Raw genomic sequence first — 25,241 nt, 5'->3', positions numbered from 1 at the left:
TGAGATTGGATACTGATGTGGACAAAACAAAACAGACGACCAGACAAAGTTAGCATCAATAAACTCATTGAGAATGATACAGCTGTTGATATAGCAGTTTCTCTAGGAAACACCGCAACGAAAACAGAAAATTTCGAAAATTTTAGATATGAGTGGTATTATATAACAATCGGATACTGAAAATTTTTTCCTGCAACAATTATTTTATCCCAGTTCTTACAACACAGACTAAATACACATTATTATTATTATTATTATTTATTATTATGACAGAGATGAGTTGCTCCTCTAGCGTTTAGTGTACATACAGTATGGCTTTTAACTTAAAAACGGTGTTTGTCTGTTGACTTATAAAACAAATACATTTGTGAGTAACAATTCACGTCGATTAATTCCTGAGACTTGGAGAAATTTAAAGTTATTCCCTTTTCTCCCGCATACTTCATGCAGAATCAAACTCATTTTAGTTTGTATTTCGTGGCAAGCGTAAACCCAGAAAACAGCCTAGTAAAAAACTTTCGGCATAATAGAGAATCAGCAAAAATAGATAAGAAAAGGCCCTGAATAAGTGAAAATTAGTAATTGAGTCTTCACAACGTTATACATTTTTCGTCTATATTACGTTGTATTACCAACGTGTTTGTTAAAGTATTTGTCAGATATACTTGACTCTTATAGCTACCGTTAGCACGTAGAGGTATTTATCAAAGGACGTGTTTTCCTGTTAAAACGTGAATTACAAACACGGATTTAACTGAAGCTTTAACAAATGGAAGTATTTTCTATATTAAAAGGAGGATGCGTCCAGGAGTGCACAAAAGAGAGTTGACAAAGCTAAATATCTTAAACTAACAGTTTATTTAACGCGACCTAAGGACGACGACCAGCTTCAAATATTTAGTTGCATCGATGCACTGCGTTTGTTTATATTATGTAACTCCGAGGAGAATAAAAACAGATGATCCTGAATAAACCAGTTACTAAACGCTGCGGTAATATTAGATAATTTAGGACTCATACAGACGTCTTTAGTTATTTACCAGTGGAAGTCATATATATATATAGGACATGTCAACGGGAGTTACTTGACGCAGTTAGTGACTTGAGTAGTCATTAGCTTCGTACAGCTTAGGATCTGAAAACATCGTCCATCTACCTAGCTGGTAAAGAGTCATCCGGACCTGGCAGGTCATTTATATTGCTTCGTAACAGCGGGCACTTCGCAGAAGCATCGTGATGCAGAGTGAACAGGAAGACGAGCTAGAAACCTCTCTGTCTTGGGAAGCCAGCGGGCGGTCAGTGCTGAAGCTGAACATTAGGCACCTCTACATTTTCGGGCTGTGGCCGCTGTGCGAGGCCTGGCCCTTCCACCTGTACACGGCTTACGGAGCCGCACTCGGCATCTGGAACACTGCGGAGGGCTTCCTGGCTGTTTACTTCAGCTGGGGAGACTTGGAGCAGACGACGCTGGTGCTGATGAACACCTTTACGAACGCCAGCGGCCTCGTCAAGATCGTCTTCTTCGCGCGAGACGGTCGGCGCTACAACTCGCTGGCGCGGAGCGTGGACCGGCTGATGTCGCTGCAGAGCGAGGTCTGCTCGCGGGACCCCGGCCTGGCCGCCGTGCTGCGGCGCTCGCGCCAGGGCGCCACGCGCCTCACGCTGGGCATGCTTCTCTTCATGTTCTCGCAGTGCTTCGTCTGGTTCCCCATGCCGGTGTTCGCACACGCGGGCGAGCGGCGGCTGCCGTTCGCCCAGCACCCCTGGGACAACAACACCGGCTACTACGAGCTGTCGTACGCCGTGCAGTGCGTGGCAGGGCTGTGGCTCAGCCAGATCAGCTACGGCATCGACTGCCTGTTCGCGTCCGTCATGCTGCTGGTGGCTGCCCAACTGGAGATCCTGGCGGGGCGAATCGTGGCGCTGGGGAAAGTGGCGAACGCCGCCGGTTGTCGGCCTGACGAATCACTGGCCGCCAATACACGCAGCCAGACGTACAGAGACTTGTGCGTTTGCGTAGAGGCTCATCAAAAGGTCCTCAGGTACGGTGGACGAACGTTGTGATAAGAGGCGAGATATCAATAGGTATCTGACGAGGCTCGTCAAGAATGTCTCTCTTGTGCCAGCCTCTTCATCTCAGAATAGAGCTTGCACCAAACGTTCTCAGTTATTTGTTTCAAGTATTCCAATCTTTATTCTCCCCTATAGCTTCTACCGTCTGCTGCTCCATCTAGTAACATGGAAGTTATTCTGTAGTATCTTAACGCATATCCAATCAAACTGCCCTTCTTCTTGTACTTTGCCGGCCGGGGTGGTCGAGCGGTTGTAGCCGCTACAGTCTGGAACCGGGCGACCGCTACGGTCGTAGGTTCGAATCCTGCCTCGGGCATGGATGTGTGTGATGTCCTTAGGTTAGTTAGGTTTAAGTACTTCTAGGTTCTATGGGACTCATGACCTTAGAAGTTAAGTCCCATTGTGCTCGGAGCCATTTGAACCATTTTTCTTGTACGTGTTTTGCGTATCTTCCTTTCTTTGCCGATTCCAGTTCACCTAAATTTCAACATCCTACTAAAGCACCACATCTCAAAAACATCTCACACTCCATGATTCACTACCACACAATGCTTGCCTCCAAATAAACATTATCAGAAATTTGTCCGTCAGACTGAAAAAATGGTCCGAATGGCTCTGAGAGCTATGGGACTTAATATCTGAGGTCATCAGTCCCCTAAAACTAAACTAAGGACGTCACACACATCCGTGCCCGAGGCAGGATTCGCACCTGCGACCGTAGCGGTCGCGCGGTTCCAGACTGAAGCGCCTAGAACCGCTCGGCCACTTCGGCCGGCCGTAAGACTGAGCTGGACATTTGTCATCAGCAGACTTCTATGGGCAAGGAATGTCCTCTTTGCATTTGTTCGTCATGTGTTATTTTCCTTCATATGTAGTAGAATTCCTTAATTTCGTCTACTTCGTAGGCACCAGTTTTGATTTGAAGTTTACAGCTTATCTTGTTTCTGCTACGCCTCACAATCTTTGTCTTTGTTTGCATATCTTCGTTATCATGGAATCTCTTTAGAGTTGTAATTATCAGGATTTATAATTATAGAGTATTTGAGGTCGTGGTGCAGCTTATAATTAAGAGGAGGTCGGTTACTATAGATTTTCGTTTATAACTGATCTGATGGTGAAGTAATGTTGATGAAAGTGGATTTGACAGTAATTTAATTTATTTAATGTAACTGATACTGGCCCTGAGGTACTCATTTGACTTTTCCTTCCATTCAACATAACTGATAACTCCTCTTCACTTTCACAGACTGCAGGCTCAGCAGCTCGTGGTCTAGTGGCTATCGTTGCTACCTTTGGATCATGGGGTCCCAGGTTCGATTCCTTGCCAGGTTAGGGAGTTTCTCAGCCAGGGGACTGGGTGCTCGTGTTGTCATCATCATTCGTAAAAGTGGCTAGATTGGACCGTCAACAGATTGGGAATTTCTCCTGGTGCTGATGCCCGCGCAGTTGAGCGCCCCACGAAACAAACATCAGTGATGACAGGAGGGCCAGCAGTGAATCTTATCATTAGTATCCTTTGATCCTCAGTTTTTAATCCTACTTTTCAACCTTTATTTTATTTCTGTATTTTCTTATTCGATGTATAGGTTTTAATAGTAGCAGCGAAAGAGCAGAATTTCTCTCCATCTGCATAACGGACATCTTGCAAAATTTTTCATCGTTTATCAGCTATGAACCGAAAATAATAATACTGTTTAGGATAATGTGTACCTTATTGTACGGATTACAACACGCTACAGACTATAAGCAGCACCTTAATTTTTAAGCAATTTTTTAAACAACATTTTTTCTATTTTTATTATTATACTGCAAAGCCACACTAAAAAAACTCTTAGATTGTAAAACCGAAATTGCCTTTAAAACCCTTAAAAACTGTCATCTGAACTTTCTTCTTCTTCCTCTTCGTCGTCATAATTGTCTGTTTTAATATAAGACGGTCTTCACGGCCATCGATAGCGTTACTTATGTCACACTTTTGTAAAGATGTAAGAATAATGTTCTCTCTTACTCTACACCACGACTGCCTTATCCACTGACACTTTTGTTTGATTGTAGGTCGGTTTAAAGCTCCCTTCGGCGTAAATACATGCTGGATTTCATACATTTTCTCCACTCCTCTTTCATATAAACCATAAACAGTTTATTTATCGATACATCAAGAGGCTGCAATTATGAAATAAGTTCTCCAGTAATGGCAGCAAACTGTATTTTCCTGTCTTAGTTTCTCTTTCACAGAACTATTCAAGTGACTACTAAACTTATGGAGAAGAAATTAAAACTTTGAGGTTTGCCGATGACATTCTAATTCTGTCAGAGACAGCAAAGGACTTGAAGAGCAGTTGAACGGAATGGACAGTGTCTTGAAAGGGGGATATAAGATGAACATCAACAAAAGCAAAACGAGGATAATGGAATGTAGTCAAATTAAATCGGGTGATGCTGAGGGAATTAGATTAGGAAATGAGACACTTAAAGTAGTAAACGAGTTGTGCTATTTAGGGAGTAAAATAACTGATGATGGTCGAAGTAGAGAGGATATAAAATGTATACTGGCAATGGCAAGGAAATCGTTTCTGAAGAAGAGAATTTTGTTAACATCGAGTATAGATTTAAGTGTCAGGAAGTCGTTTCTGAAAGTATTTGTATGGAGTGTAGCCATGTATGGAAGTGAAACATGGACGATAACCAGTTTGGACAGGAAGAGAATAGAAGCTTTCGAAATGTGGTGCTACAAAAGAATGCTGAAGATTAGATGGGTAGATCACATAATTAATGACGAGGTATTGAATAGAATTGGGGAGAAGAGGAGCTTGTGGCATAACTTGACTAGACGAAGGGGTCGGTTGGTAGGACATGTTCTGAGGCATCGAGGGATCACCAATTTAGTATTGGAGGGCAGCGTGGAGGGTAAAAGTCGTAGAGGGAGACCAAGATGTGAATACACTAAGCAGTTTCAGAAGGATGTAGGCTGCAGTAGGTACTGGGAGATGATGAAGCTAGCACATGATAGAGTAGCATGGAGAGCTGCATCAAAGCAGTCTCAGGACTGAAGACCACAACAACAACAACTAAACTGATCTAGTACAAGAAGTGAACTCTTCTTCAATAAAGCACCTTTCCTTTTTTCTCACTCTCTGATAATCCGTAATTTCATTGGTATGCAACCATTGTTATACACGTGAACAACACCACCTGGCGGTATTTCAGAAGGTTTTAACACTGTTTTGTGCTTGAAAATAATCATTGGATGAAGTTTAGCAAAGTCAGCACAACATGAAAGAACAACAGTGTAGTGTGTTTTTTCGCGTACGCTTATTTTTGTGGTTAGAGTTTCAGCACCTTTCATGCAAACATTTCCGTTACTCGTCACATCAAATGTCTGAGGAGTTTCGTCCATATTCGCTATTTGTCTTTCTTCCACACTGGTTTCCTTTTGATATTGATTAATTAAGCGATGGAAATGTATTATTTTCTCTTCGTACTCTTGTGGTATTTTCTAACGTATTTTGTTTTTGGTTCGTATGCTAAGTCCGTGACTCTTTATAAACACGTAGCACCAACCAACTCCATCCTTAAAGTCTCTTAAGTTCCACTGTAACGGTAGCTTACGAGCGTGTATTTGAATCATTTTTGTATTAATTCCAGCACCCTTTTGACGATATTCTTGAACGCATTCCAATAAGTCATTTTCTAGTTTAGGCTATTTTTCATCGAGTCCTCTATTTGCTCATTTAGTCTTCCTCACTTATTTCAATTCTTCCGCCAGTGGCGAATCATTTTTTTCTATTGTTAGGGGGCCGAAATGCCGCTCAGCTGCTCTGTCTCCATGTTCTTCTGCATTATGCTACTACTTTCAGTTTAAAGCCTGCATCATTTGAATACCCTACATTTTTTCCATTATGTAACTAGCTACTAACTCTGTTTCATATAGCACAAATCACTTTCTAATCTGCTTTTGCTGGCAAAGTGGATAGCAGTGACACATCATTGGCTAGACAGTGACCTTAGTTTATGAGGGCAGGGTGCGAGGGAGAAAGTGATAGTAACCTTGTGAATCCCCACAATTCATGTTCGTCAAACATCGCAACTCATGTTCGTCGCATCGGTGCACTGCCAGTTAAATCCACTGTTGCTAGATAGAGATAGGTTCCCCGCGCCATGGAACATATGGCCATTTTTTTGAATAGAGGGAATTTTAAATCAAACGCTGGACATTTTTGTGTTGTTTTCGAGTATGACAGGCACGTAAATTTGGAGCCAAGTTTTCGAAGAAAAAAACGCGTCTTATAGCCCGTAAAATACGGTGCGTGGTTGTGCAGCATTGGGAATAGAAGATAACCGGAGAAGACTCTGTGTATTTTTGAGCATTTGTAGAATACACTCGTACTAATTCAACGTTGCTGAACGACGTATTATGCATTACAAGTTGTCGCAAGTCTTTATTACCATGTTCCGCTACATTCTGGTTTAAATTGTGTTATTAAGAAGTTGCGGCGCAATATTGCCCACTGTTTGCTTTACAGTATCAACAAAGTTGACCAAAAATTCACTAGTTGATATGCCCTCACACCAAACAATGTAAGCCACCAAGCAACACAGTTGGATTGTCAAAATGTTATCTGAATTAAGTTTAGTGATAATCTAGCTCACACAACACTGCTTTATGCAATTCCGTTTAATATTCATTCGATTAATTTTAATCTCAGGCAACGCGCCTTTACAGTAGTTTTCCCTACTACTTTTCAGCGCATTTCTACAAAATTTTCATGCTTGTTGTAATGTTCAGCCCATCCAGATACGACGGTGAGTTCATTCTCTATTGCCCAAAAACTCAGTGTTAGTTTTCTACCTCTCACCATGTAGCTCATGATACACTAGTCTTTGAAAAACAGTGTGCTGCGATTTTTTACTGTTCGACCCACTCTTGTAGTGTACGTTGCGAAATTTGGTGGAATTCAGATTTCTAAAGCCCCTAAGTTCTTAATGTGACGAGTTTTAGTTGCTAACATAGGTTGCCTTATTTTTTTCCTAGCATGTGCCATATCTTCACGGGCTCGCCATGTTATTCACGTACCCATCGGGTCTGCGTCTAGTGTTATCACATGTCAAAATGTGAGGACGTTTTCGAAATGTTTAGAAATCGTGTACTGGAGGAAATACTTCCTATCAGCCCAGTATTCACCTCGTCGGATGTGAGAAATCGCCTAAAAACCACATCCAGGTTGACCATTATACCGGTCCTCGTCGTTAATCCGCCTGGCGGATTCAAGCTCGTAGTAGCGCTCCTCCCCGAATCCCGGAAGCGCTGTTGTTAACGCGTGCTGCTATCCGAGCTGTTTTTTTCTTATTTTCATAATCCGTAATACTTTCTGAATAGTTTCGACAAAGTCAGTGAGACTCAGTGTCTGCAATGGTGGGCGACTGTTAGCCCTAGATGTCGATAACTCCACCAGCCCTGTGCACCTGGGACACAGCTTCCCTCACTGACCTCATTTGATGAAAACAAGAGCTACCAGGACCTGATAACTTGGTCCATGTTAGCATATATACTGGTGTTTCAATATTGATGTTACACACTTGTAGATACTGTAGAGGCTACTTAATAGATCAAGCTCCACTTGGGAACCCATGTCCAGAAACGTCATCCACCGACGCGGCAGTGATTCAAAGTTGCAGCTGCCGGCGCCTGTAAATGTATGTATCTACAGGGTACTTCTGTGATTATGTTACAGACTTTCAAGGATGGTGAATCAGAATAAATATATCAGTTTGATGTGAAGTTACGTGTACCGGAAACGAACGACTAGAAAGTTTGAAGTGAGAACCGTTCTGATATCTCTTATGTTGAATACATTTATTGGTACTTTTGTTGCTAAGATCGTAGGGTATCCAACTTTCAGTGGTGGTGGTATGAACCAAGACGAGGAAAAATGTCTAGTAAACATATTATCTAAAGTGCGTCCCTTCATTAAACTAGCTGTGTTACACATTACCGAAGATGAACAAATGCTCCTAGCTCCACAGATATACATTCTGGAGGCCATGTTTACTTTACGTTTTTTCTTGTCTTGGTCGATACTACCACTTCTGGAAGTTGCATTCCCTATAGTCTTAGCAACAATAGTAAAGGTACGTGCATTCCACTGTCAGAGGTATCAGAACGATTTTCATTTATAGCTTTCGACTCGTTTGATTACGCAACAGGACTCTTACCTCAAATTGATACATTTACTGGTCTCCATCACCCTTGAAAGTTTGTAACATCATCAGGAATCACCCTGTACATACGTACATTTACAGTGGCCGGCACCTACAGCTTTTACACTCTGTAGCGTCGTTGGATGACGTCTTCGGAGATGGGTTCCTATATAAAACTCCCTGCACTAAGTCACCTCTACAGTCCCTAGAGTGTGTAACATGAATTCTGAAACACCATGCGTATGACGAAACCAACGCTTTATTTCATTTTATGATAAAGAGTGATTATTGTAAATTCCATGCTAGTACATAACGGAACAAAATTGCCCCCGTCGGACAGAAGGTGACCCATTTGCTCTTCTGATCTCTGCAGTGAAACCTATACAAGTCGGGCCCCTCTTTTAGAGATGATCGTCTGGATCATCAAAGAGGAACTACTTGCAGTTATTGTATGCACTTCATACATATAGCACTTAAAAAAGTGTCAGATGTTCCTGCATAAACTAGCATCGGTCAAGTCTAGAAGAGAAATTCATGTATTTTATGTGCGGTAACCAATACCATTTGAGATATGAGCACGTTTACTAATGACGAGCAATGTGCAGTAAAATTCTGTGGCGTAGACCGTCTTACTGTTGCAGTTTATCGCCAATGTCCGAGTGGCCGTAATTTCCACGACACTATTGGTGGTGATGACATCAGTCGTAGCAGTACAGCGATCTGCTCAGTCAGACAACTGAGGTTGCTCTGCTCATGCACTTCGTTAGTAGCACACGATTAGGGATTCCGGGTAGTGTGAAAAAACTCTACTGTAAACAACGCAACGAAGGCCTACTATTACGAGGGAAAGGCAGATGTGGTGATCTGCAGATGGCAGTAACCGTCAGTAGTCAACCGCATGACGCAAGACACCCACAAGCCCTTCCATCTGCAATAATCTCAGCCGGTTGTTCCAGTGAGTTGTAGATTCTGGATCATTCGCATCAACGGTCGACGGTAGGAGTCGCGCAGTTTGCACACGTGATTCATTGTGAAGAATGGCTGAAATGCGCTTCAGGACGCATGGTAACCACGCGCAGCGCTGCCTATAACTTCAACACATATGAGATTGAGAGGACAAATTGGTCCATATCTCACCAGTGCTAATCTGCTTTTTATGTCCTTCTTGATCCGTCCGTCATTGGCAATTTTCTGCCTAGATGGCACAGTTCCTTAACTCCAACTACTTCGTGACCATCATTCCTCGCTGTTCTCATTTCTGCTACTTATCGTAAGATTCATCTTTCTTCGATTTACTCTCAATACATGTTCTGTACTCATTAGATTGTTGCTACCAGCCAGAAGATCATGTAATTTCTCTTCACTTTCACTCGGGATAGCAATGCCACCAAGGAATACTATCATTGATATTCTTGCACCCTTGCATTTTAATTCCATTCCTGAAACTTTCTTTTATTTCTATGACTGCTTCTTCGATGTTCAGATTGAACAGTAGGGACGAAAGACAACAGCCCTGCGTATGCCATTTTTAATCCGAGGACTTCGCTCTTGGTCGTCCACTCTTATTATTCCCTCTGGGCTCTTGTACATAGTGTATATTACCCATCTCTGCCTGTAGCTTACCCCTATTTTTCTCACGATTTCGAACATCTTGCACCTTTTTACATTCTAGAACGCTTTTTCCAAGTCTAAAAATTCTTTTAAACTGTCGATTTTTCTGTAGTATACCTTCCATTATCAACCGAAACGTAAGAATTGCGCAATGTTTTGTTGGCAGTGTACATAATTCAAGATATCAGCAGGTGTTTTACTTTTATGAAGTTACAGGCACTTGGTGCTAATGTAACGTATTTTAGCTGTAGATGGTAGTTTCCAGAAGAGGAATTTTCAGAAATAGGAATAGTAACAGACACCATTGCTACAAACATCGACAGTTGACGAGAAATGTATTTCCCTTCCAGGTTCGTCACCCATTTGGAAAACACCATGAGCCCCATCGCAATGACGCAGTTTGTCTGCAGCGTCCTCGTTGCGTGTTCGTCATTATTTCAAGCCACATATGTAAGTGACAAACTTCAGTTTCTGAATATTTCGTGGTGTTTGTTGCCCTTGAGTTGTAAGTATTTAATAATGCATCTAATGTTCACGGTGTGTAAGGTCACTGGCACGAAATTGCGCGATTCGTATAATTGTGATAGATTCTAGTAAAGCTAGTAATTCTAAACCTGCTTGACTAGACGTCACATACCCCAGATCCTGGCTCGTGGTTTCCTGCGGGAATTTCGTTATTCCGTCATGATACCGTCTTAAATACAGAACAGCATAAAATGATAAGATTTGTTATTACGTCTAGAGTTGACGTTTTAGAGCTGTACTTTCCCTGCTGACATTTGAAGAGGCTTATGGCATAATCTTGTAAGTCAGATTTTGACGAATATGAGTGAAGGACTATGCTATGTAGCACAGACTGCCGTCTTTTGGTTGCCACAATGATGTATATCCTTGTATGCACAATAACTACACAGATTTCGCCACATGTTTGAAGATGAAATGGGGATATGCTACATGTTATGGCAATGTGATGTAAGTCAGACTTGCGCAACAATGCCATGAAGCAAAAACAGATTTTCTGTTTACATGCTACGGCAAAGTGAAACAAGAATGACCTGCATAACAATGGCATGAATCAAAATCAGATTTCCTGTTCCACCACAAGGAAATTATCCGTTACTGACAAGTAGTAAAGGGTACTCCAATCAGACGCAAATGATGTTTATTGCATTACCTGGATTTGGGTCACTACGTGCCATCGTCAATAGAAACACTTGTACATCCGCATATTCTCAACTGGACTTTATATGTCCGAGGTTGAGTCTTCCATTCAGCTCTGACACGCCAAGTCACGACAGACCCTCACTCAGGAGAATATACTATCTTCTTAATACATGTTAGTTTTTTCTGGAAGTTAGTGAATAAAAGTGTGCCACATGTATCGAATCAACATACGAAACAGCTCAATATTAATGGCAGTAATCTGCCGTGGAATCTTTTAACGCATAAAGACAAATAGTATTTCATCCCTTAATAGAATAATAGTCCATGACCATTTTAACAAATACTTCACCACAAACAATCTACTCGACGTATATCAATCAGGCTTCCGCAAATCTCGTAGCGCTACATGTACTTTAATGAAACAAGAGACGATCTAAAGTCAGCAGTGGACGAACAAGAAGTGACTGCAATATGCTTCTCAGATTTTAGTAATGCCTCTGGTAACGTTGACTTCAAATTTTACTTGTCTATCGTAGAGGTTTAAACTTGTTTCCATGGGCACTTAAACGGTTCCGTTCGTTCCTGATGTCTCACTAACAATACGTCACGTCTGGGTCCTTCTACCACAGCTACGCCGCACGAATTTTATTCGGATCTGGCTCACCTCCCTGTCTCGCAAGCTGGCATTCTGCACACTGAGCCGTATGTACAGGTCGATGGGTCCATATCCCTGGGATAATTTTATTCATACACATTAAAAAAAAAAAACGGCCGGTGAGACCGAGCGGTTCTAGGCGCTTCAGTCTGGAACCGCGCGACCGCGACGACCGCAGGTTCGAATCCTGCGTCGGACATGGATGTGTGTGATGGCCCTAGGATAGTTAGGTTTAAGTAGTTCTAAGTTCTAGGTGACTGACAACCTCAGATGTTAAGTCCCATAGCGCTCAGAGCCATTTGAACCATTAAAAAAGTTATGCATCACCTCGGATTCCGAGAGTTTCGGCACCTGTGCAGAAAATTGGAACACAGATAAATATATACATCATATCCGCCCTTTTTATTGCTCATGAAAACCACACATTGCACGTTGTACCACCATACAGCGAGACCTTCAGAGGTCGTGCTACAGATTTGTGTACACACCGGTACCCATAATACCTAGTAGCACGTTCTCTTGCACTGATGCATGCCTGTATTCGTTGGGGCATACGATCCACAAGTTCATCAACGCACTGTCGGTCCAAATTGTCCTACTCCTAAACGGCGATTCGTGGTAAATACGTCAGAGTTGTTGACCTGTCACGTTGTCCATAAACAGCCCTTTTCAATGTATCCCAGACATGTTCGATAGGCTTCATGTCTAGAGGACAGGCTGGCCATTCTAGTCGAGTGATGGCCTTATCCTAAAGGAAGTCATTCACAAGATGTGCACGAAGGGGGCGCGAATTGTCGTCCATGTAGTCGAATTCCTGTTCAAGCTGGTGGAGGCTCTTTAATGGTATGGGGCGTGTGCAGTTGGAGTGATATAGGACCCCTGATACGTCTAGATACGACAATGACAGGTGACACGTACTAAGCGTCCTGTTGATCACCTGCATCTATTCATGTCCATTGTGCATTCCGACGCACTTAGGCAATTTCAGCAGGCCAACGCGACACCCCACATGTCCATAACTCCTACAGAGTGGTTCCAGGAACACTATTCTGAGTTTAAACACTTCCGCCGGCCACCAAACTCCCCAGGTACGAACATTATTGAGCACATCTTGGATGCCTTGTAAAGTCCTGTTCAGAAGAGATCTCCAACGCCTCGTACTCTTACGGATTTACGGACAGCCCTGCAGGATTCATGGCATCCGTTACCTAGTCGAGTCCATGACACGTAGTGCTGCGGCACTTCATCGTACATGCTGGGGCCCTACACGAGATTTGGCAGTTGTACCAGTTTCTTTGGCTCTTCAGTGTAGCTGGTGGTGACTTCTATCTACCTTAGATATGTTGGCAAAAATACATGTTCAAAGACGGTGCACCGCCACACATGCTTTCTCCGAAAATTCTTCTCGGCAGTTTCATTAGGGCTCACATACAGACTCCATTTACGACAAAACTGTCCCTCTGTAATTAGGCCTTTTTTAAAATAAATCTTCAGCAACACCGATTAGTTTGTGCTGTGTTGCTACCACCCAGGCGCTGCAGATTCATATCCGTAGTTGTAGCCTTAAAATATCCTACGCATGATCCAAGGGTAGTGGCGTATTCACTCTGTTTTCTGGACCTTACATATTGTTGAATTATACATAAAATACATGACTGTAAATTTCTGCAACGAGAAATGTTGTTTCATGATCTACGAACGGTGTTGATGTCTACCTTCGTTTCATTGCAGACTATTGCGTACTATTTTTCAAGGTAACATCCCAATGTTGTTGTACTGTCTATCAAAAAATATAAGAAGTTTAAAAATGCGTTCTACCCAAGTATTGATCATTCATGACCTACTACCACTTGAAAAATTAATTCCCAATTACAGGTTTACTATTTCAAAAACCTCTGTTTATTGTCCTCTGTCGTCTGTGTTAGCTTACCCCCAAATTTTTGGGACATTGTTTGTGCTTTAGACGATCTAAGGAGAACTGATATGGGCGATTAATTGTGTATCTGCAATGACGTCCGTGGGCTATCGATATCATGATGATATTTTGGATGTAATTTTCACTCTGTAGAGGAGAGTTCGTTGATATTAAACTTACTGGAAAATTAAAACTGTTTGTTGGACCAAGACTCGAACTTTGGACCTTAGTTCAGTCGGTAGAGCAATCTTCTACTAAAGGCAAAGGTCCCGACTTCGAGTGTCGGTTCGGCACACAGTTTAAATCCGCTAGAATGTTTCATGTCAGCGCATACACTGAGCTGCAGAGCGAACATCCATGAGGCTGTGGCTAAACCATGTCTCCACTATATCTTTTATTCCAGGTGTGCTAGTCTTGCAAGTTTCGTAGGGGAGTATATAAAAGTTTCGAAGGAAGGAGATCAGGTACTGGCGGATGTACAGCAATGAGGTAGCTCTGTCAGCAGAGACAAAGGTCCAGATTTCAGGTCTCAGTCACGCATACAGTTTTAATCTGTCAGGAAGTTCGACACTATCTTATTTCTGGGTTTCGTAGCCGTCACATGTTTGTTCTAAGATTATTACACTCGCTGAGAGAAATTAATCAAGAAGTTCTTGGATATATATTGCTTTTCAATAGAAGTTTTTGAATGATTTTAAAAATATTTACAATATTTTTCTTTCTAGTTTCTGACAACTATCGACATAACAAGTTTACTTCCATTCCAGAGTAAGGACCTTTCAGCAGCTTTCAGCTCGATGTCGTTTCTCCCCATTCCAGGAGGCCAGGTCTACCTCTATTGCTGGGCAGCTCACACAGTGACAGAAAAGGTGAGAACACGAGTAGAGCTGCTTAGTTATTGACAATGCGCCCCACTGCTTACACTTCCCATCGTTTTCAAGTTATCACCGCCTTCACAGCTTCTATAGGAATAGCATCGACTATCCTCTCATAGTGTGTGGTAAAACTAGTCACTTTTTTCATTTGATCTGTTTATTGTACTATTAAAACGTTTTCGTGGCACTGCAGACCCATTTGATGGAGATGTTACAGGAACATTGCATTCCGCAGCAACTGCAGCTATATGTCAGGGTAGTGGTGATTCCTCTGCCTGGTGGTATGCGTGACAACTTCTTTGCGATAGTGTACATTTTGCCAGCTTACACGCATACACATATGAAGAGTATTGCTGTGTGCGTGTTGTGTGTGTAAGCTGGCAAAACGTCGATTATCGTGAGAGTGACACTCCTTTTGAAACTGAATCTGTTAGGCTATATGATATTATGAACCTAAGTTGGTGTCAAAAACTTAAGGAAGAAAGTCACTTTCGCACGATGTGTCACTTGCAAGTAACGTATCACGATGAAATTAGACCAGCCATAGAAAGAATTGCTATAGTACGGCATAAAAGGTAACTGACAGAGATGACACTTTTATTCAAAGACAGTAATTGCACACAAGTTATCGCGATTAATTATGGGTCCTTGAACATTAAAAAAGTAGGCACACGGTTCATAACAGTGTGTGTGATCACCACAGATGGCAGTGCATGCTCCGTAATGTGCTGCCATGGTAGCCATGAAGTTGGTGAGGAGTTCTTGTGGTGCAGGAATTCATTAATCCTCCAGTGGGGTTCACAGCTGGTAAACAGTCGTAAGTTCATGTCGATCTACTGCAGTAGGTGTCCCCAATGCATCGACCATGTGTTCGATGGATTTAAGTCACGGGAATGGGCAGGCTAGTCCACCTACAGTGGTCGATTCGTTTGCGCATTGTCATCCATAAAAAATAAAATCAGGGCCGATGCGCACCTGAAAAGACGCACATAGGTAAGGAGTAAAGTGTTATAATAACGTTGACCAGTGAGTATACCATGTCCAAAGATTTTGAGGTCAGTACGTTCATTTACCATTATGCTTCCCCACAACTCCACACTTACACTACCTAACCGATCACGTTCGACAGTGCTGGATGTACTCTCATATGGCTAGAGGTGCGTACAGCTAATGCAACCCAGAAAGCACACTCTATTAAGAACCATGTCTAACTTACTGTATTGTCCAGGAAACATTATGAAACACAGTGAGTTCAGTGTAATGATAGTCTTTGTATAAAAGTGGCATTTCGGTTCGTCTCATCATTTAGTAATTTTCTGTACTGTACTGTACTGAACAATAGTACAACAGATTTCTCCACCTGTGGTCCAAGTTTCATCGAGCTAGTGATGCGACATGTGAAAGTTACTTTCGTCCTTACGTTTTGCACACCAGAGTACATTTAACCTGAAATGTACCCTCAGATACTGAACGTGATGTAATATCACTGTTACGACCAGAAGAAAACGGGGGAGGGGTCAGCCGGAAGTAACAAACCCGAAATATGGTTAGAGCTTTGACTGCAAAGACTGTGCTAATACACTGCTTCAGAGACTGAAAACGCCGCATTTATACACTGCTTTAGAAGTAATCCAAGCTATTATGGTGTTTGCAACATTAGCCGACAAGGCTTTGTTATACTGGTACTGAGGCAGTACTGAAAGGAAACAGAGTCAATAACATCACTATATTTCCTGAGGCCATGCTACAAAATCATATGTTTTTGTGATAATGGACTCCTCCTGGGGAAAATATTCCAGAGATAAAAGTGTTTCCCATTTGCATCTCTGGGAAGAGGCTACTCAGGAGAATACTGACATTAAAAGAAGTAATAAAACTCTATTCGTCTTAAGTGCACTATCTTCATATAATAATATACACCTAAACATCCAGTACAACGTCGAGACAGAGAAAGAAGGAATCCTGTCAATTTTAGATATCTTAATACAACGAAAAGTCGCCTTGATGCCTCGGCCATTCAAGTACCGCTAGTCCACGCACATTGCAGCAAATGTGAAAGTTATTTTCGGGCATAGTGGATACGTTTGTGAACCGTGACTGCGTGGGGTAATTATTTATTTGTAATTTCTGCTACCAGTCACTTTTATTTGTTTTATGTTTAATCTAGCGTAATACAACGCGTTTCGAACATGTCGTGTTCGTCATCAGGTATTTATACATACATAAAGAGAGATATTACTTAAAAATAAATTTTCTTAAACTAAATTAACCTTGAACATTATGTCCATGTTACTGTAGTGACTGGTGTGGTGTTTGCATTTGGGAGGGGGGGGGGGGAGGGGGAAGAGATGGGCAGTGTATGGCCAGAAACCGATGTTAGTGATGTCTTCTGCCGGTTTTTCTTCTTGTTGGCTATGTATCACATCACAGCAACATCGATTTCTGGCCATCCACTGCCCCCCTCCCTCCCCCTTCAAATACCACCCCAGCCACTACAGAAACGAACAATGCACAAAAAGTTCTACGTTAATCTAGTTTAAGACAATTTATTTTTAAGCAAAATTTTTCTGTATGTATGTATAAACGTCTGATGATGAACAGCACATGTTCTAAACGCGTTGTATTTTGTTAGATGATAAATGGAACAAATAAAAGTGACTGGTAGCAGAAATTACAAATAAATAATTAAAACGTGAAAATGTTGAACATTCACGAGATGAACCGCCGATCGTATTTCTTTCTTTCTTCGATGCTACATCCAGCAAAATCGGCAGAGTCTGGGTAAAACGAGATATGAGACCCATTTTCTGACCTTCTAAGAGGACAACGGAGATGCTGCGCCCTGTTAAGAACAGTCTCGTCCTCAGGACTCCTGGGATTTATAACACCTCTTCTGAGTACGGAAGCAATTAAATCGGTCACTCCGTGGTACCATTTCCAACTGCTGTGGAGAACATCAATGGCATATTAAAAATCGAGAAATGTCTGAATCTGAAGTTGCTGAGAACATACTCACAAACACAAAATGTTGTTTGACGAATGGAAAGTCTTGTCCAAAGCTCCTACCAACTGGGATTCTGTAATTAGGCTGCAGAAATTGTCTGAGAAGAACTTCAGCCACAACAGCGGATAAAATCTTTGTGGTGCATGGAAACTAGCTCAGTACAGGGAAGAGGCGGAGATATTATACGCAATGTTTACGCTATTACGAGAGCGGTTACGCCACCAGCGCAGGCGTTGACACCATCTGCAGCAGCACTACTGATTACCGACCAATCTCAAGCCGTATATGGGCTACACAAGGCCACTACAGCATCAGTTTGTACAGTCAGTTGACTCCTGACGGAGACGATGGAGGTGACTGTCGTAAGCTCCAACTGGCATGACAGGAAGTCCCAGAATGTTTTACGCAACATTGCCGACATGAAACACTTCGTTTTCAGAGACCGGAAAAGTTCTTAACTACAGGTCACCGAGATCACGCCGCTACATAGAGTACTTCCTAGAGTGATGTCGAACAAATAGCGAAGGTTGTACCCCTTTACATGTGAAGAAGGACCTCTGTACAATAGTAATTTGGGGGTATTTCATTCTACACCGCTTTGTTCATATGAGAGGTGGATTCAAGTTGAGTGAAACTGTAAGGTGTGTAATTCTCTTTAATCTATGATATAATAACTTTACTATTATGTTGAATGATGTCTGAACTGTGGAATTGGTACAGAACTCCAATTGTCGTGTTGCGTATTGCGACTGGAAGAGGTGTGCTTAATCTGTGTTACTGTTAGCAAAACTTTACACGAATTGATTGGGCAATGCAACTCCCAATACCAATAACGAAATACAGTCCCTGCAAAATACATTCAGCCCCCTAAGCACTGTATCACCTGACCCTGTTCAAAACTGATAACTTTGGTCCTTGTGCACATACCAAATTAATTAAATTGTCTTACCTCTAGAGCAGCAACGGAATAACGTGATATATTTTGGACTCTCATAAAAAATATGAATGCTAGCTACAGGCTCAACGGTGTGCAATGCCTGTCATAATAGTTGAAATGCGCTTGAAATTCTTTTGGCTGATAAACGAGAACATATAAGAAAATTCAGTTTCTTTAAAAAAAATATATGGTCTGAACTGGGAGGCGGTACTGATTATGGTTAATTACGAGCACTCAGTTTTTTAGCAAAATTATGTTGCTAGTTATGTTTGGCTTTTCAAAAACATCTGACAATTGAAGCTACATTACTCACAATTGATTCCCAAACAATGAGATTTAAACAGCAAGTATTATCTATTTTCATTAATCCAACATAAATGTAAAGCATCAAGTTACATAGGCCTGTCAACAAATCTTAAAAGCATTACAAAAATGAAATTTCTTATCAGTCTTTATCTCAAAATCGTTTACGTGCATTCTGGGGCTACCCAACAATTATAAATTATCAGCCAAGTCATCTACACTAACGTGCTGGCAAAAACACGAATCATAAGTATTTAAATCTTTACTGTATTTACCTGAAGACTTTAGATTTCAGGTTCAACGGTATTGACATACATACATTAATCTACCTCTTGGTGGCTTCACACAGCACACCACACAAACTGCCTACTCCATCGTCTTTCCCTCACAGACATCGCTCTCTTCCTCCAACACAAGCAGTACAGTAGATATCTCCCTGTGATAACAGCTGAGTATTCAAATGAACATATAAAACAATAAATTTGTGGGAAAGAACACTTGTCCGAGGTATCTTCATAAAGTAACAGGAATTCTGCATTTTCGTGCGTTGTGTTAGACCGATTCGCGAGATTTTATAGTTGTTGTGTTGTTTAACATGTCAGCAAAGTATCTGTAGCGTTAGTCTTATCGTAGATCTGCCTGTTCTCAGCTGTCGGAGACGTTATATTGTGGCGATTATTTATTTAGTATAAAAGTATACTCGAGAATTTGTATTAATTTTGTTGTAAGAGCGGAATACAGCAAGCAATTTTTTAGAAACGTCGAACATTCCTTTGCTGGGTCTGCTATGAGTTAAATAAGCTTTCCGAAGGACCGGTGTATAATCAACAGAGGAAAGCGTGAGAAAAGTGAGAGAAATTATTATGGATGATCGTGAAGTCCCTGACGATGTTATCATACAAGCCGACTCATGTCAGACAATTTTTTTCTGATGGGCGACATGAAAATACGTTCCAAAATTGTTGAGTTTCGAAGACAAATAGTGACGTATGCAAGGAGTCGCTAGACGAAAGCAGTAACTGTGAAGAACTACTGAAACGAGCAAAACACGTAACGAAGCGGGAGTCTACGGATATAACACTCAGTCTTTCATGTGGAAGCATTATGGGCGCAAAGCACAACAAATGCGATCAGAAGTTTAGGTTATCCTCACTGCGTTCTTCAGTTTTAACGATATGGTGCACCATAAGTTCGTCCTACAAAGTACAACGATCAATGAGTACTTCTTAAAAGTCCAATGCATTTAGCGTGAATCAATCCGAAAATATGCCCGAATTGATGGTGAAACAATTCATGGCTTTTGCACCACTATAATGCAGCTGTTACGCTTAGTCACTCGTTGACGAGCAGAAGCAATACTGAAATGGTGCCCTAGCCTTCCTACGCGGCATACATGGTCCCATGGAATGATTCTTTGTTTATATAAGTAAGTGCCGTCGGTTTACAAGCATAGGTGAGAGTAAAAATGGATCGCTGAGAGAGCTAATAACTATCGAAATGATCGAGTTACAGAAGAGTTTTGGGCATTGGAAAAAGCGGTGGTGTAACAGTATATCTAATTGGGGCTATTTTCCAGACGATAATATTGTTGTAGAAAAAAACAGAGTAGTGCAGTGGCCCTAGTGTAGTGGTTATGATACTACATCATTGTATGGAGGGTCGTCAGTTCCAAACTCACCTAAATTTTAATCTTCGGTTCGAGTACATTCTAGAAGTATCCATTAATGGTAAGAATCTCTATACAGGAATGTTCTGCAGCTGTATATATTCCGTATGTGTTCTGGCTGGAGGCAGTTCACTCCGCGCTCTTGTATGTGCAAGTGCTGAATAAACCTTCGTTAGGTGAAGTTAGTGTTCGTTCTTCATCTGCTTACACCTTCCTCTACGTGACATTATTAAAGAAGACGTATAAATAAAGTTCTTCCCAACATTAACATTTCCCTACCTATTGAAAACGCTTCGTATTTTAGTTTACTGCAGTCATTTCTTTAGATCTGAAGAGAACATAGACGCTGAGGTAATATGCAAATTAGATCTCTTTTTAGCAAAAATTTTGTCATGAAACTAAGTAGTTAAGTTAGGGAGAGTAACAGAAATTGCATGGTACTTGTAAGTAATTAATTTTACTCAATCGCATTTTTTTCTTTTTTTATTCCTCACATTACCACGTTCAGTCTTGCAGTGGTAACTTCCTTACGTACGACATTAATAGAAAAGCCTTATGAATCTTCTAGCCACGAAAATACCGGTTGACGAACTCTGAAGGGGATTCTTGTGAAGATCATCTACTTTAGAGCAAAAGTCAGTTAAATTCGACAAATATTAGTAGAATATTTTCCCTTACTCAAAATGGTTCAAATGTCTCTCAGCACTATGGGACTTAACATCTGAGGTCATCAGCCCTCTAGAACTTAGGACTACTTAAACCTAACTAAGCTAAGGGCATCACACACATCCATGCCCGAGGTAGGATTCGAACCTGCAACCGTAGCAGTCGCGCGGTTCCGGACTGAGGCACCGAGAACCGCTCGACCACAACGGCCAGCTTCCCTTACTCAGTGACACAGTATTTCACCTAGATTTTAATGTAATTTCCTTCCATGTCGGCTACTATCGACAAGAACGGTACAAAAAAAGTCAAAGTCACGATTACTAGAACTTTACTTATGCGTTTCTATATTTTTATAAATTTTTGTTACTCCGCAGACTTAATTGTTTTCTTATTTACATTATGGTTGTTTTTACAGCTAATTTGAATAATAGCTCTGTAACATTTGTCCACAGGCGGAGATGATATCATCAGCGGCGTACGGTTGCTCCTGGGTGGAGGCGAGTGAGCGTTTCAAGCACGCCTTGAGAATCCTCATCAGCCGCGCACAGAAGCCGCTGGTGCTCACAGCTGGACACCTCTACCCCATAGACAAGCCAGCGTTCCTCTCGGTTAGTGGGAGTAACCAGACAGTTAACTGTAATACGGAAAACACTGTGTAGCCGGGTAGGTTCGAATTTTAACCCTAACATCCGGACAGTGAAGCAAAACTAGATACTTAACCACCGAAGCAAAATGTAATCATCACCTTGAAACAGTCAGGTAGCGTTAGTGATGTTAGTTGTCATCCATTTATTCACCCTTCAAAACGATATATGACTTGCTGGTAAATGCATGCAATTTGGCTGTTCAGGAAATGTTTCACCCCGAAAATCACATCGTCGTCGTTCTAAAAATGCCTCTTAGTGTGAGGAAAGAGGAAAAACACTGATGAAATGGGAAATAATATAGTGAATGAGTAGAAGCATTATCGTGGAGCAAAATCGCCTCTTCTGACGGTGTCTCATGACACCTCGTCTTCACAGTTTCTCATAACGATCTTCTGAAGATTCCTGTGACATGCTCCTCTTACGATTGAATCCTTACGAGCATAATAATTTAGCATCACACCATGGCAGTCCCAAAAAACATTATGGGTCATCTTACCCGATGGTCGTTGGTTTTCTGCATTTTCCGGCTGTTGATAATCCATTTTCCCATCGCTTCCTACTCACTTCACAACCATTACAGCTCCAAATTATGTACAGTCATAGATATTCAAGCCGACCTCCAGCCATCCGCCACAGATACTAAGTCAAAGACAGTGTATTTAAGGTGTCAATAAATCTGGCCACTGCGAAGAATTCCAACTCCAGTCATCGGCACGATCTGGTAATCCTACAGGCCGCAGAAGTTTCAGGAGGAAGTCTGGTTACCGCTCGAGCTATTAAATTGCTGTATGTGCTCATGCTATAGTGATGCCGGTACGGCAGTATAGCAAGCTCGTTCAGCGATTGGCCCCCCTCTGTAATGAGAAATAAGTTTTCAACGATAGACTATGAGAGACGTCACGTGACATGCGCGCTGAACCTCACTCCTTGTGAAAGAAAGACAGCGAACAAATATACCAAGAGAAAGAAAGAAAAGTGGTAATGTCGTGTAATGTGTAGACAAAGTATATGTTTTTAAAAATGTTCCAATCTGTGTGAATTCCTAAGGGACCAAACTGCTGAGGTCATCGGTCCCTAGACTTACACAGTACTTAAACTAACTTATGCTAAGAACGAGACACACACCCATGCCCGAGGGAAGACTGGAACCTCCAGCGGGAGAGGCCCCGCAATCCGTGCATGGCGCCTCAAACCGCGCAGCCACACAGCACGTCACATATTTTTAAATCGCATTTCATCTGTCTGGTAAGGGTATCAGTCTGATGGAGCTTTAACGATAGTGTTTACTTCACTATCTAACCCAAAAGTAATAGCAGAAACATCCAGAAGCATTTCTGCAAACTATCTCGTGGCTGCACCACGTCATAACTGCTCATGCTCAAGAAATTCCACGCCTATAGACGCCACTCTCCACCGTGTATCAGCCAAACATCATTGGCCGTCTGACATCAGGTGCTGTCCCTTCAAGAGACCATGGAGCGGTGCAGTTTCAGCACATTGTTAGGCACAAAATTGTTTATTATTATAGTTTGATTTTCCACGTAAAATATTTTCAATAAACAGCGCGCTGTAACAGAGCACACATGGGTTGCTATGATTGTATTTATCATCGGCCACTTTCCTATTTGAAGATCTGGCAGTTGTCTCAGTTGTCTCGCAGCTTCTAGCAGTTGTCTTGCATTTACATATTCGTGTTTTTATACTTGAGACAAATGAACGTTGTTTCAGCGTTATAAAGTAAAATGGTGAAAAAGGTCTAACGTTTGCAACTTATTGTTCGCTTTGGACTTAATACAGCTGTTTACACATCGAAGGCAGTTAAAAATGTTTGTATCGCATGTGACGTGCGTTATTGTCCAATTAACTCGTGCAAACATCGTTTGTATCAATAAAGATCGTTCTCCACTGAATGATTTTCCAAGCACAGAAAGTCTCGATAACTGACGTATTTAATGTCGTGATACTATTTAAACTTCGTGTAGCGTTTGACATTCAATAGTCACGAATCGGAAGTCGGATGTAGGAGAAATGCATGCTGCATGCTCTAAAGCAGAGCAACACAGATCAATTGAGTGACTGTGGCTACATTTTTACTTGAACGTCATCAATTCAGATATTGAGTATTCTTGAGTAGTACAGTTCCTTATGATGAGTACTGCTGACACCATAAAAAAAAGTTAATGACTGAGCCCAAACAAAAGATATATACTCGAATAAAGGGAAGTGTGAGCATATTATTTTGAATTTGGAGTTTTAAAAAGTCTGTTGTACAATAGGAATTCCTCCTCCGGAATGTTTCCATCACAACTAGCGTTTGTTGTCAACAACTGAGACACCTTTTGTTTGCAGTTGTGAAAGGTCAAATGAGCTTTTGAGGCCGGCCGCTGTGGCCGAGCGGTTCTAGTCGCTTCAGTCCGGAACCACGCTGCTGCTACTGTCGTAGGATCGAATCCTGCATCGGGAATTGATGTGCGTGTTGTTATTAGGTTAGTTAGGTATACGTAGTTCTAAGTCTAGAGGACTGATGACCTCAGATGTTAAGTCCCTTATTGGTTAGAGCAATTGTTTGAGTTTTTGAGATACCCGTGTAGATGTCAGAACGATCTGAATTGGTTGGACTGGCCGATCGTAAGATTGTTCCCCACGATGTTACATGCTTTAAAAAATGTGCGAGGGCAAGTGAAGCCTAAGAAAACATGGGACATTGGTGTTGCACCTCATAAGAAATAATGAACAAGAAATAATCATAGCATCTATTCGATCTTAAAAAATCCATAGGACACAAAAATTGACAATTATTATCATTGAATGGACCAAATTTAACACTTAAATAGCTTGGCAAAAACTGAATAATTTACGTAAATCGGACAAAATCGAGATCTCACCAATGAGTTATCAAGAGACAAGTCCGCAGCAAACATACTGTGATTGCTCGATTCTCCGTAAAACTAAATACTATAACATGCTGTTAACATCACTGATGTAGTGATGAATGAGTCTTCAACTACCAAAACATCTATAAAATTTGTTAAACGTACTTAATACTACCAACGCGTCTAGAAACGTTCGGTAAGTCTCGTAATTCGTTCGCCTAAGCGACCATTTCTCACCATATTCTGTGTTCATTAGCGTGAAAGTTCCAAGCGGCGTGATCTGCTGCACTCAGCAACACATCAGCAGCTAATTGCACAAACAGATCTCTCAGAACCCCTTACCAAGAATTTGCTCTATAATATGCAGACCAAACGATCTCATCAGAATCCACAGACCAAGTGTTCTCTTCCAAATCTGGAGTAGACTTTATCTCTCCTCTCTACAAGTCTACATAATTCGCATGCACCAATGAGAAAAATTCTGAGGAATTCTGCCTAGTGATACTATTGTGAATAAAATAACTAACTCTCCACCAGATAAGTTTTACAACATTAAACAATAACTAATTTCCATGTACGATGTTCTTAAACAAATCTGTATTACAGTCCCACTTTCTAATTAAGTATTTCACTGCAGCCAACACCACAGTACCC

At 41.5% G+C, this 25,241-nt stretch overlaps 1 protein-coding gene across 1 annotated transcript in view; it reads left to right on the top strand.

The window, feature by feature from the left end:
* The first annotated feature begins 1,236 nt into the window (after positions 1 to 1,236).
* The window catches only part of LOC124544830 (odorant receptor Or2-like), a 34,963-nt gene continuing 10,958 nt past the window's right edge, over positions 1,237 to 25,241 (top strand). Inside the window, exons 1-4 of the mRNA XM_047123526.1 lie at positions 1,237 to 2,042; positions 10,233 to 10,332; positions 14,384 to 14,485; positions 21,520 to 21,675. Coding sequence (XP_046979482.1) covers positions 1,237 to 2,042; positions 10,233 to 10,332; positions 14,384 to 14,485; positions 21,520 to 21,675 — 1,164 coding nt within the window. The remainder of the gene's footprint in view (positions 2,043 to 10,232; positions 10,333 to 14,383; positions 14,486 to 21,519; positions 21,676 to 25,241) is intronic.

This window comes from Schistocerca americana, chromosome 8 (assembly GCF_021461395.2).
Source record: "Schistocerca americana isolate TAMUIC-IGC-003095 chromosome 8, iqSchAmer2.1, whole genome shotgun sequence".
NCBI lineage: Eukaryota > Metazoa > Arthropoda > Insecta > Orthoptera > Acrididae > Schistocerca > Schistocerca americana.
The sequence above is the reverse complement of the archived record's forward strand: the minus strand, read 5'-3'. Positions and strand labels throughout refer to the sequence as shown.